Below are 13715 nucleotides of genomic sequence, written 5' to 3'. Positions count from 1 at the left end.
CCCAATAATTTGTGAACATTTTAAAATTTGAATGGTTGTTCTAGGTGAAAGTATGAGGAAGTAGTTAAGTTTCAAAAACAAGCAAATTTTAGCAGAATTGCTGAAGTTTCCCATTCATTTCAATGGGACAAATTAAAGGAAAAAAGTGGAATATTTTAAAAAGTATAATAGTTAAAAATAGCAAAAGTCATAGCCGGAAAGAGCAAAAATAGCTGAATAGTTTAAAATTTGAACGGTGAAAATCGGCTGAAAATTGTGGAAGTAGTTCTACGGCGAAAAGTGTACGGAAGTCCTAAGAATAATAATAATAATAATAAAGAATAAAGAGAAACAGGAACTCAATAGTGTGGATGCTTAAAGCATCCACACAATAATAAAGAATAAAGAGAAACAGGAACTCAATAGTGTGGATGCTTAAAGCATCCACACAATAAAGAGAAACAGGAACTCAATAGTGTGGATGCTTAAAGCATCCACACAACTAGAAAAATTTGCATTTCCTGCGAAAATGCAGTGTGGATGCTTTAAAGCTGAAGCTGCATGCAAAAAGTAGCTGAAAAAGCTGAAAAGTTGTAGAAATTGTAAAGCTGAAGCTGTCTGCTGAAGATAGTTGAAAATAGCTGAAGAAGCTGAAGAAATCAAAGCTAGTTTTTAAAAAGTTGTTGAAATTTTAATAACTTTGCAGAACAACATCAAGTTAACAAAAATGCAATAACTTAGCAGAAATGCAATAACTTAGAAGAAACATAACAATTCAGCAGAAACGTTGTAATTTACCAGAAGCTACAACTTAGCAGAAATGTAATAATTTAGAATAACATAACTTAGCAGAAATGATATAATTTAGTAGAAAATTAATAACTTGGCAGAAATATTACAACTTATCAGAACTGCTATAATTTTGCAGAAATGTAATTATTAGGAAAAAACTGTAAACAGATAAAAAGCTAAAAATGATGAAGTAACCTCAAAGTTACTTATTTAACTGTGAAAAATGACCAGAAACATTAGAAAAGGAAGAAAACCAATTCAATTAAATTTATATAGCGCCAATTCACAACAAAAGTCGCCTTAAGGCGCTTCATAGATACAGAGAAAAACCCAACAATCATATGACCCCCTATGAGCAAGCACTTTGGCGACAGTGGGAAGGAAAAACTCCCTTTTAACAGGAAGAAACCTCCAGCAGAACCAGGCTCAGGGAGGGGCGGCCATCTGCTGCGACCGGTTGGGGTGAGAGAAGGAAGACAGGAATACCAGCCAGCAGATAAACTGATGTGAAACAAAACCAAAGTAAAATTGCAGAATTTACACAGTTGGTGAAATGTAAAAATGGCAACAAAAAAACCCCAAACAAACAAAAAAACAAAAACAAACAACATTTAGTTAATAAATGCACAAGATGATTTGATGATAAATATGGTACCAATCTACAAAATACTGTCGAAATGAAGTCCACATTGTGATATATTTCAGGTGTGGAGAGTCACACAGCTAAACAATCGATGTGCATATTTAAAGAATCAAATAAAGAACATTGTTGTGGAATAAATTACAGTGAATAATAATCACTGCCCTGCGTTAGAGAGTGACTTATGATGAGGTATTAATTGGCTTAACTTTACCTCTAACAGCTTTTCACATAGTGCTGTGACCAGGGTGAAATCCATCATAAAGTAACTGTAAACAGTAGAACCATTAGCATGAATGTTATGGTTCTACTCTGATCAAAACTCAAGTCAGCTGTTTGACCTGATATAAAATGATAAAGAGGAACACATATAAATGACCTTTATGAACTTTTCAAAATGACTTTATATGTCTGACCCATTATCTATATATATTAGAGCAGATGTGGAAAACCACTGTTAGACCTACTCTATACTAAATGGTAAAATGGTAAATGGCCTGTATTTATGTAACTACTAACACAAACACAGTCACAAATTCATTGCTAGTGTGACATGTGGTCCTTTTTGCCTTTGACCAATGATATGCTGGTTACTTGGACCAGTTTAGTATTTGCTGTCACAGAGGAATGTTAACCATAAATCCAAAAGACAAAACTGAAAAAATATGTTAATTGCAAACATGTTTTTGCTTAGTAAAAGGATTGAAATTACATGGAAACTATCACCTTAAAGCCTCATTGTAAATATCATCACAAACAGATGTTTTCCACGCGGTTAACAAAGCTCCACCACATCCAATCACTGCATATAAATCTAAAAGAAAACAACAACAAATAAAATGTAATTAACACAAGTGAAGTCTAAGGAGCTTGGAAAGAAAAGCGTCTGGACTTCTTTGAGTTTCTTGAAGACGTTTCACCTCTCATCCGAGAAGCTTCTTCAGTTCTAAGGGTCAATGGTGGAGAGTCCCAGATTTAAACCCAGTGTGAGTTTCTCCCCAAACAGGGACAAAGAACCCCCTGATGATCCTCTACCTAATCACATGAGCCAAGGTGTGAAAGTGGGTGTGGGTCCCAATCAGCCAGGGTTTTGGGTGAGCTCATTGTGAAACCTGGCCCCACCCTATCATGTGATTTCCTGAGGTCAGGAAATCACCCACGCCCACTCCCAGGATGTGAGTGGACGTTACAGTGTCTGGGGAGGGAACTCAAAACTGGATTATAGATGGCAGACAGTTGGTGTTGTAAACCACCGCCTCTGTTCAAAGATGGTCGCTCACAGTGGACGTAAATGGCTTCTTTCACTCCTCCATCTATCCAAAATGTGAACATTGGCATCCTCAAAGAGTGACCTTTGTCCTTTAGATGCAGATGAACTGCTGAGTCTTGTCCCGTGGAGGTGGCTCTTCTGTGTTGTGCCATGCGCTGGTGAAGTGGCTGTTTGGTCTCTCCGATGTAGAAGTCTGGGCATTCCTCGCTGCACTGTACAGCATACACCACATTGTTAAGTTTGTGTTTAGGAGTTTTGTCTTTCAGGTGAACCAGTTTCTGTCTGAGTGTTTTGCTGGGTCTGAAGTACACTGGGATGTCGTATTTGGAGAAAACTCTCCTGAGTTTTTCTGATACACCGGCTACATAGGGGATGACAATGTTGTTGTGTCTGTCTTTCTTATCCTCCCTCGCTGGTGTCTGATGTTCTTTTCTGTGAAGCTGGAATGCAGGCACACTGGACGAGCTTGTTCTAAAAAATACAGAAAAAGGAACATTTTATTTGTGTTAAGGCCTAAAAACTACAAATAAGTTATACAATGAACAATATTGAAATACCTTATAGGTGCTGCGGGCCACATAACCAGAATCCAGAGCAATCTCACACTTACATGATGGTGAGGAAAGACATGAGCTCTGCAATGAGGTTTGAATGTCTCAGTTGGGACACTGAAGAACTCAGAAGACAGCAATACCTGCACCGAGAGACAGAGTAGAAAAAGCATAGATTTGTAATCCATAATGTGAATTAAAACTCAAAAAGTGTCAACAAGTATAATCATTTGAGTGTGGAATTATTTATGCAATAAACAGGATTTTAATTAATTAATTGAATTAAAAACACTGACATTTTTTATCAAAGATAAAGAATCATACCTCTCTCTGCTCTGAGGATCACTGAGCATCTCTGACAGGAAATACAGTTTCCTCAGTAGGAGTCATCATTGATGGTCTCAGAGGTTGTAGTGTGGCAGCATGATGATGGTCTCCAGATCAGGCAGGAGGTCAGGTGATGGGTGTGTCATCTTCTCCATTGAAGACACACTGGTATGGCAGTTCATAACACAGCAGTCTCCTTGTGGCATGTAGTTATCTGTGCAGTCCAGCACTGATGGATCAGGTTTGGCTCAGCAGTTCATGAAGATGGTGTTAAGATGTTGTTGTTTCAGCTGAGGATGGTGAAGTTTGAAGGTTTTCCCACAAAGGAGACTGTGTCGTGTCTGAAAAAATATATCTACAAAACAAGTGCTTTTAACACCACCCACCCAGCTCAGCCCCCAAGTGTCTATGTAATGCTGGTATGGGGTGTCGGTTACTAAGTCTAATTAGTACATGGGGGATGACAATGTTGTTGCATCTGTCTTTCTTATCCTCCCTCGCTGGTATCTGATGTTCTTTTCTGTGCATCTTTGCTGACTTTATAAACGCCTAATTAGGATAGCCACATGTTTTAAGCGCTTCATTTACATGTGTGTGTTCCTTCTTTTTCCCTTCAGGCTTAGAGGGAACATGTTCTGCCCGGTGGTGTAGGGTCCTAATTACTCCAAGTTTGTGTTCCAGAGGGTGATGGGAGTCAAAGAGGAGGTACTGGTCCGTGTGTGTGGGCTTCCGATAAACTTCAATGTTGAGGTTGCCGTTCTCTTCAATGTGCACAGCGCAGTCCAGGAAAGGCAAACAGTCGTCCTTTGTGTCTTCCCTGGTGAACTTGATGTTTTTATCCACGGCGTTAATGTGCGCAGAGAAGGATTCCACTTCTTGAGTTTTGATTTTGACCCAGGTGTCGTCTACATATCTGTACCAGTGGCTGGGTACTCTCCCTTTAAAAGAGCCAAGAGCCTTCCTTTCCACTTCCTCCATGCAAAGGTTGGCTACAATAGGTGACACGGGGGAGCCCATGGCACAGCCATGTTTTTGTCTGTAGAAACCCTCGTTGTATTTGAAATATGTAGTGGTAAGGCAGAGGTCTAACAGTGTGCAAATCTGATCGGGTGTGAAGTTGGTCCTGTCTTCCAAGGAGCTGTCTTCTTGTAGTCTCCACTGCCTCTGTAGTGGGTATGCAAGTAAAGAGAGAGACTACATCAAAGGACACCATGAGAACCTTCACAGACATAACACAAGAGAAGACTTTTGATTTAATAACTAAGCTTAAAATAAATGTTACCTTTGAATATTTGTGGGAAAAATCTGATGCTACCCCAAGAATACAAAGCCACACTGGAAATGATGACAGGCTTGCAGCCCTCTGTCTTCCTGGATGAAGTGCCTGATCAGTAGCAGTGAGTTGACAGAAGTCAGTGTCTGTAAGAGTGGTCAAACACTGATACTCTGTCCACTTGTGTAGAGTCTAAGAAGCTGGAATGCAGGCACACTGGACGAGCTTGTTCTAAAAAATACAGAAAAAGGAACATTTTATTTGTCTGTAGAAACCCTAAAAACTACAAATAAGTTATACAATGAACAATGTTGAAATACCTTATAGGTGCTGCGGGCCACATAACCAGAATCCAGAGCAATCTCACACTTACATGATGGTGAGGAAAGACATGAGCTCTGCAATGAGGTTTGAATGTCTCAGTTGGGACACTGAAGAACTCAGAAGACAGCAATACCTGCACCGAGAGACAGAGTAGAAAAAGCATAGATTTGTAATCCATAATGTCAATTAAAACTCAAAAAGTGTCAACAAGTATAATCATTTGAGTGTGGAATTGTTTATTCAATAAACAGGATTTTAATTAATTAATTGAATTAAAAACACTGACATTTTTTATCAAAGATAAAGAATCATACCTCTCTCTGCTCTGAGGATCACTGAGCATCTCTGACAGGAAATACAGTTTCCTCAGTAGGAGTCATCATTGATGGTCTCAGAGGTTGTAGTGTGGCAGCATGATGATGGTCTCCAGATCAGGCAGGAGGTCAGGTGATGGGTGTGTCATCTTCTCCATTGAAGACACACTGGTATGGCAGTTCATAACACAGCAGTCTCCTTGTGGCATGTAGTTATCTGTGCAGTCCAGCACTGATGGATCAGGTTTGGCTCAGCAGTTCATGAAGATGGTGTTAAGATGTTGTTGTTTCAGCTGAGGATGGTGAAGTTTGAAGGTTTTCCCACAAAGGAGACTGTGCCCTATCTGAAAAAATATATCTAACAAAACACGTGCTTATAACACCACCCACCCAGCTCAGCCCCCAAGTGTCTATGTAATGCTGGTATGGGGTGTCGGTTACTAAGTTTAATTAGTGCATCAGAAAGCGGGGGCTACACCTAAAGCCCACACTTTCTGATGTCTTTGTTTATTAGCAGCTTTTTCCAGCTGCTCAGAGCATTCTGACTTGGCCTTTATCCACCCAAACCCAAACCCACCCGGATAAAGGCCAAGTCAAACTCACACACCATACCAGCATTACATAGACACTTGGGGGCTGAGCTGGGTGGGTGGTGTTAAACTGTAGTCGGGAACTTTCAGAAAACTATCCATTTACTTCTAAATCAGTTTTTATACATATTCTGTAAGCTGTACTAATGTTTTTCTCTACATAATGTATCATTATAGACATCTCTGGTAGCCTAAAGATAGTTTAAAACTTTTGACATTTTTTACCTGTAAAACATGATAAGCAAAAACTCATTCATCACAAAAACTTTTGATTCTACAAAATCTACTATAATCAAGAAAATATAATTGTCTGTATTTATTCGTGTATGTCATCACAATAAATACCTGCATTTATCTGGGATTTATTTATTTACTATTTCATATTTTAAAGCCCTTGGAGGGGAAGATCTCGTTTGTTGAGCTACATACGTCATAGTAAAAAGATTTAGTCATTTAAAACATGATGTTGGTTTATCAAATGTTGCAGCACATTTCAGATCAGAGGTGCATGATAGCAGATGTTCTCTGCTCTGCATGAAGTTCAGCAATGATTTGGTGAAATGATTAATAACATTGCAATAAGAAAGAGTCTTCTGACAGACAGAGTAGGGAAGACCCTTTTTTCAATGAAAAATCTTTTTCATGCTCTACAATCAGTAAACTCTGTAACAAACATGATCTGTAATTGTTTCAAAACTCACCAGACGACTTCATGATTGGCTCGAGGACAGGACACAAAAGACAGGGTTGTGGTAACTGTAATATGATCTCAGAACACCTGAATACAGACATTTCTGTGGCTGAGAAATAAAAATGAGGTCAAGCAGGGTGTTCTTGTCTGTAGTGGCAGAAGTGATCAGCTGTGAATACCCTCTCGACTGAAACTGCTCCAGAATCTGTTTTCTTCCACTCTGCAACTGGTTCTCATTAAAATCTCCACACACAATTATTGGGTGACAGTCCATTATTTCAAGTGAATCTAAAAGACTTACCAGGTTTTGCATGAATGGTGTCAAACTGTAGTCAGGGGGTCTGTACACAACAGCAATGAGTGCAGGGAATGGAGCCTGAACCTTCAACACTAAAAACTCAAGATCAGTGACATTATGCAGATACTGTTTTACCTGAACCTGAAAATGATTCCTCAAATACACAACAACTCCCCCACCACTTCTGCTGGCCATGTGAGGAAAGTTTGTGTAGGACACATGTCTGTTGCGTTTGAACATGGTGTAGCCGTCCAAATGAAGACTGTCTGCAACAAAGGAGCCTTGAAGGTGAGACTCAGTGAGACACAAAACATCTGCTAAACACATTTCATGATGACTCTTGATGTCACTGATGTGAGATGGCAAACCCTCTGTATTGTGATGGATCAGTGTAAGAGTGTCAAGTCTGCTGGCTGTTTCTCTGACCTGAAGAAGAGGCATCATTTCCTCAACACTGGCTTGTCTCATGGTTTGGAGCGCTGCAGTTACCTCGGGATTGGCGTAAATCTTTTTCTCATCCAAGTCCTGCAAATAGAGTCCACTGAGAGACGTCACCCTGCTGAGAGCAACATAAGCCATACCTGGTTCAAAAATGTTCTTCATTGAAACTACAGCTGTCTGTGTTGTAAGACCCTGAGTTTTGTGAATTGTGCAGGCGAATGCTAGCTTTACAGGAAACTGTCTGCGTACTGCTCCTTTAAACTTCAGACTCTCCTCTGCTCTCTCAATGTAAACAAGATCATCAGATGCTGCATTAGCACTGTGGTTGTGTCTCATAGGCTGCCGGTTGTCCATCCTGAGCCCCAGTTTAATTATGTGTCCATCATTTTCAGATCTCACCACCTTTACCAGTATACCAAAAGCACCGTTGACTAAACCGTTTAGTGTGTCCAAGTTTCTGGTCAGCATGACTCGAGCTCCTTCAGCAACATTCAGAGTGTCAGGTAAATCATTTCGCCCACCTGTAAATGGTTTGTCTCTTCGTTCCATTCTGCCTGTACATTTATCCTTCTGGAAATCGTCTGCATTGATTATTATGATGTTTGAATGAAGCTTCTTCAGGGTATCTATGTTGTGGGATTCCACATTCTTGTTGGTGGCATAAATGTGTAAGACCTCAGTTGGACATTCTTCTGGTGCAGTCACAGCCTGTGACAACAAATCTCTGTCGCACTGAGAAAGCTCATCTGTCTTTTCTTTGACTCTAATCCTGTTCAGCATCTCTGCAAAGGCCACATCATCTTTCTGACGCATGATCTCGGTTAGAGTGATCATCTGAAAATGTTCCTGCCATAGGTCAATCTGTTCTGGATCGTAAACACAGAGAGGTTTAGACTGTCGCACTGGTGGCAGCTGGTAAAAATCTCCAACAGCTAAAACTGACATTCCACCAAAAGGTCTCTGAGTGCCTTTGATTTGTTTCAGTCTTGCATCCACATAAGCAAAAAGGGGTTTTGAAACCATTGAAATCTCATCAATAACAATAATTTCAGCATTCATCAGCTCAGATCTGACTTCATCCAGTTGGTTACCAAGTCCTTGAATGGGTGGTTTCAGACTCCTGGGTAGTTTCAGTAGAGAATGTAACGTAGAGCCACTGATAGAAAAAGCTGCTGTACCGGTAAATGAAGTCAGTAAAACAGTTGGATTTGATATGTCAGCTTCTTCTGCATTAGCAGGCAGTCTGCTCAGGATCTTTGATGCTTCAGAATGAATACACTTAATCAGATGTGACTTTCCAGTTCCTGCACCACCGTTGATATAGAAGAAAAATGGATCTGGGTTCAAACCACAAACTTGCTGAATACACCAGTCTCTTATGGCATAGAACACGCAGGCCTGCTTCTGGTTCAGATTCTGATACATTACACGTACCACGGCTGGATCTACTGCAGGTTGTTCTCTGACGGCTCTGATCTTTGTTACAGCATCAGACTGACGACTGTAGTCGGGAACATTCTCCTGTTCGTTCTCATCATCAGAATGTCTCTCAGGAAGATTCTCATCACATTGCAGCCTCACAACTTCAGATTCAGGAGCCAGATTACACCATTCATCAATCACAACATCCCTATTTTGTTCAAACTCTTCCAGTGCACTCTCGATATCCTCAGAGTTCTTCTCATACTTGTCTTTATTTCTTTTCACAACCCTTTTCACAGACTCACTGTGGTCTGAACATGGAAGTCGTACAAAACCTGAGTTGTAGAAGGACTGATAGGTTTGGAACCCTTGTGGTTTCAGTTCCTGCTCTGATCTGTGTGGAAGGTAAAGTCTCAACAGTCGACCATAATATTGCTCAGGATCTTTTTCCTGTGAACAGTGGTAATACCTGATTATAGCTGGTTTATCATTCTTTCGCCTTTGTACAAATCCAAGCTGGTTTAGAAGAGGAAGCACATCTTTTCCTTCATTTGGACCACTCACCAACCTGCACAAGGCAGCAAAATCAGCCAGTGACATTTCCTCATATTCTGGGGTCTCAGGTCTGCATTTGTATTTATCACTCAAACTTGTCATCCAAATATTACAACTGTCGTGTGTTGTGCTTTCCAGGAAGCTCATGGGCCGACTCATTTTTACTGGGTTATCATCTGTTGGTACAAATACAACACTGCGGGAACATTTTTTCATTTTTAGGCCACAGACTCGAGTCACACACTCCTGTGCGCTGATTTCTCTCTTTTTTGAGTAAGCTTGCATCACAGCTCTCATTTCATCACATTCATTGACGGTGTTCTTATCAGAGTTGTCAATAACTGTCTTCAGGTATTCAGAGAGGCCAGATTCTTTCTTTGTTATATATTTACAGAGGTATTCTATACATGAATAGGCATTCAAAATGAATGAGACATCTAAATTAGAGTTCCAGGCTTCAAGCAGGTCTGGGTTGTAATTGTTGATCCAACACTCATTTGGGTCACGTTTCAGAATCAGAGCTGTTTTCTTGTTTATGTCTTGGAGGCATTGTTCATACTCATTCATTGTTAAGTTGCATCGTGACAGAATCTGCTCTATGGTGAGGGAAGCAGCTTCAGGTTCCTTCAGCAGGTTCAACAAAGGTCTGAGTTTGGCTTTTGCAGCTTCAGTGTCTGAATCCTCATCCTGTCTCACAATCATTGTTCTTGTGGCTGGTGGTTTGGGAAACCCAAATCTACAACCAGAGTTCACACTCTTAAAGCATGTCTTTGTGTGGTTTTTGCTGTGCTTTTGTAGCTCAGTGACTTTTTTGTGCAGTTCAGGTTGTTTTTCTGGATCAGGGAGTTGAGCTGAGATGTATCTGTCCACAAAGTCACAGACAGTTTGGTCATCATCCACATCTGCTTCTACCTTTTCTCGAATCCACAGCAACATGTGTATATGTGGACTACCTCTGTGCTGGAACTCAACTCTGTAAAAGTAATCAATGATCTCACCAAGGGGCTGTGCAGGAGAAAAAAGCAAATCTCTGAACAAAGCCTCAACACGTTTATCAAACATTCGCATGGTGGTTACTGGATTTGATCTTAGAATTTCACACTTTTCTGACCAGTCCAGGGCTTCAAAATCAACCTCTTCACCTTGCTGTCTCTTTATTGCTTGAATCACTTCAGGCCATCTCATCTCAGCAGCAGAGAAAGTGACAAAGAACTGAGGTGTTCCTATTTGGCGAACCATGCTGAATAGATCTCTGGTAGTTTTCTGCCAGTAAGCTGGAGTTCCTCTGAGTGGCTGCATAAATCTGATTGCATCTTTATTTCTTACCAGCTTCTCTACTTCTGTCTTACTTTGTAACATTCCTGATGTGATTTTGCGTCCATCTTTGGTCATAGTTTTACCTTTCCTTAGCTGTATTGTCATGCTGGAATTAGCCAAATGTATTTCAGTGACAAACTGTGAGAAAAACAGGTAATTTGTGTCTTTAGCAAATCTTGCATCAATGTTGAAAAGCCTTGACTTGAAGTATGCACTCGGTGTTAGCTTGAGACGTCTCTTTTCATCAAGTGTATTCTGACCAGTAGGAAACTGCACAGGAAATGCCATGGCTTCCAAATGAGGAGTTCTGAAGAAGCTGACAGGATTGTTTCTTTCTGCAGGAGCCACACAATATGTGTTATCAGTGAAACAGAGAATCTCTTCTGAAATGTCTACAGGCTGCAGACAACTTTCTAGAGCAAAACCTCCATTGTTCAAATCACTTTCTGGTTCATCTGGATTTTGTTCCTCTGGTTGTTCATCACAGGATTGCATATTAATATCTTGGTCACTTTGAGACTCACTTTCACACAAAAGGGCATCTTTTTCATAGTTGTCAATTTCCATTAAATCTGCTTCATTATAATCATCACTTGCCATGCTGGCTTCATCACTGCTGTCATCATCAGGTAACGTTGGATCACAAAGCAATGCATCATCTCTGATAACAATATCTGTGTACTGTGGATGAATTTGTTTCAGTTTACGCAGAGCTTGAATGAGTTTAGACCAGGTGACAGTCTGGAACAGCTGATGGCCTTTGTAGCACAGTCGTCTTTTCAGCTTTATCCTCATGATCTGTGATTGGCTTCTGATCCTCGGTAAAGAGTCAACTGTTTGTTGGACCTCAGATGGTACACACACCACATTACCACGTATGAGTCTCTGTCTCCCCTTTGGAAGAGGAATAATCTTAGCAAAAGGTATGCATTTGGCAATCAGATGTCTCTCCAGAATGTTGAGATCGCAAAGTTCAGCTGGAATATCCTGCAGTTCTAAACCATTAACAGCAGCAAGCCTTGGCATGCATCCACTTTTGAGGGAACTGTGACATGTGTGACAGATATACTCTTTTTTTCTCTCAACAGGAAAGCTGCACTGATCATTACATGCTTCATCACACACATGAACATATTTACCAGTTAGACACTGCTGAGCTACAGTCTGGTGTTTTGAGTAATTTTGTCTTTTGCAGATTTTCACCTGATTAGGAAAAGAAGCTTTTAGACAAACAGTACAAACATAAGATGGTGCTGACTTAATGTTTGATCTGAAACGAGATATGGCCTCATTCATTAAAGTGTTCTCTGGATGACACTGTAAAGTCTCAGCTGGTCGATGCATTTGGCGATATTTCCGTTTTATATTCATTGCACATCTGATATTATGCATCTGTCTGAAAGAAAAACTGTTCCAATATTTTACTCTCATTCGTTCTCTCATATTGTCCTTGTGTTGTTGCTGAAATTGTTTTTCTTCTCCATAACGCTTAGTCATATAAGATCGTTTTTTCTGTTTAAAATCTTGGCTTTTTTTATATAGGTTATATACATATGACCTCATGTAAGCTTTATGTTTCTCTCTGAATCCAGCACAAGTTCTGTATATTCTTCTTATACGCTCTTTCTGCTTTTCTCTGAATATGGGAGACTCTCTATATGTTCTTGTTATACGTTCCTTCTGCTTATCTCTGAATATAGGAGACTCTCTATACGTTCTTGTTATACGTTCCTTCTGCTTATCTCTGAATATAGGAGACTCTCTATACATTCTTGTTATACGTTCCTTCTGCTTATCTCTGAATATGGAAGACTCTCTATACGTTCTTGTTATACGTTCCTTCTGCTTATCTCTGAATATAGGAGACTCTCTATACGTTCTTGTTATACGTTCCTTCTGCTTTTCTCTGAATAGGGGATTGTCTTTATATGTCCTTATGACACATTCTCTTTTTCTCTCTCTAATTTTAGCACTTTCCCTATACATCTTTCTCAAATGTTCTCTGTGTTTCTCCTTATAGGTAGCATTTAATTTATACAGTTCATTTTTGTACATGCTCTTTTTCTGTCTGTGATCAGGATCATTACACTTCTTAGTTGAGTTTTTTTTCTTTGTCTTGAAGCTTTCATCAAACCTGTACATCTGCCTTTCTTTCTTCTTCTGATTTTCCTTTCTCTGTGGTAGCTTTTGTTGGGTCAATAATCTTCTCCTCATTTTTTGCCTTTCATGTTTACTATATTTCAGCAGTTTATCTGAGAGTTCCTCTGTTATCTTAGTTGAACTGGAGGCACTGTTTGAATCATTCTGAGGAACAGAATCTGATGTTACCTGAGTGTCTCTTACAGAAGATGCAGAGGTTTCTATTTCTAAATAATCAGAAGGACGATTGTTCAGCTCAGCAGCTGGCTCATTTGAATAATCCACTCTGGATGACATCACTTCAGTAGCTAAAGTGTCGGCCACAGTGTTCTGTGTCTGCTCAGTGGACTTTGGAGTTTCAAATTCAGGTTCATTTAAAGCTGGTGCTGGAACAGTTGTAGCTGTTTGTCTGTTTTCATCAGCATCTCTTTGGTCAGCAGCGTTTTCACTGTGAAACTCGATGGGCTGTAGCTCATAAGTGCAGGTTGGTGCGATGCTAAATTTTCGGTACAAACGTTTGATCCTGTCAATCATGTCAATAAGACATGTGAACTTCAACATAACTGCAGTTCCACCACTTACACTTAGCGACAATGGCATACCAGTAGACTTACGTGGGTGAGGGTCAAAATATGCATATTCACCTGAAGTCAGCCTGCTAACAGCGATGACTGTTCCTCCCATGACTAGCAAAGCATAGCGAACGTCTGAAGCCAAACACTGTAATCCCTGTTCAAGGCTCGGAAAGTGATCTGTACCATCAAATGTGCCGTAATGAGCAAACTGAGACAT

At 40.1% G+C, this 13715-nt stretch overlaps 1 protein-coding gene and 1 pseudogene across 1 annotated transcript; both read right to left on the bottom strand.

Moving 5' to 3' along the window:
* Positions 1 to 988: 988 nt before the first annotated feature.
* Positions 989 to 4805, bottom strand: LOC147310774 (uncharacterized; annotated as a pseudogene).
* Positions 4806 to 5182: 377 nt separating this feature from the next.
* LOC147310773 (ATP-dependent DNA helicase PIF1-like) lies at positions 5183 to 13715 on the bottom strand. The gene is made up of 3 exons (XM_086267459.1): positions 13538 to 13715; positions 5471 to 9073; positions 5183 to 5289 (listed from the first exon to the last, which is right to left on the bottom strand). Exons 1-2 carry the CDS (start codon positions 13713 to 13715, stop codon positions 6771 to 6773), a joined length of 2481 nt encoding a protein of 826 aa, XP_086123585.1. The 3' UTR covers positions 5183 to 5289; positions 5471 to 6770.

This window comes from Aulonocara sp. 'chitande type north' Nkhata Bay, linkage group LG16, assembly GCF_057382095.1.
Source record: "Aulonocara sp. 'chitande type north' Nkhata Bay isolate Kocher_YH1m ecotype deep benthic linkage group LG16, A_spYH_male_GT1.1, whole genome shotgun sequence".
Lineage (NCBI taxonomy): Eukaryota > Metazoa > Chordata > Actinopteri > Cichliformes > Cichlidae > Aulonocara > Aulonocara sp. 'chitande type north' Nkhata Bay.
This window is presented reverse-complemented; position numbering and strand designations above follow the sequence as displayed.

Bases quoted from the DNA above. Each gene is read 5' to 3' on its own strand.
- LOC147310773 (XM_086267459.1), bottom strand. From the start codon at position 13,715: ATGTCTCAGTTTGCTCATTACGGCACATTTGATGGTACAGATCACTTT. The intron at 9,074-13,537 runs GTAAGTCTACTG...CTGAATCTGAAG, and splicing joins ATATTTTGACCCTCACCCAC to TTGTGAGGCTGCAATGTGAT.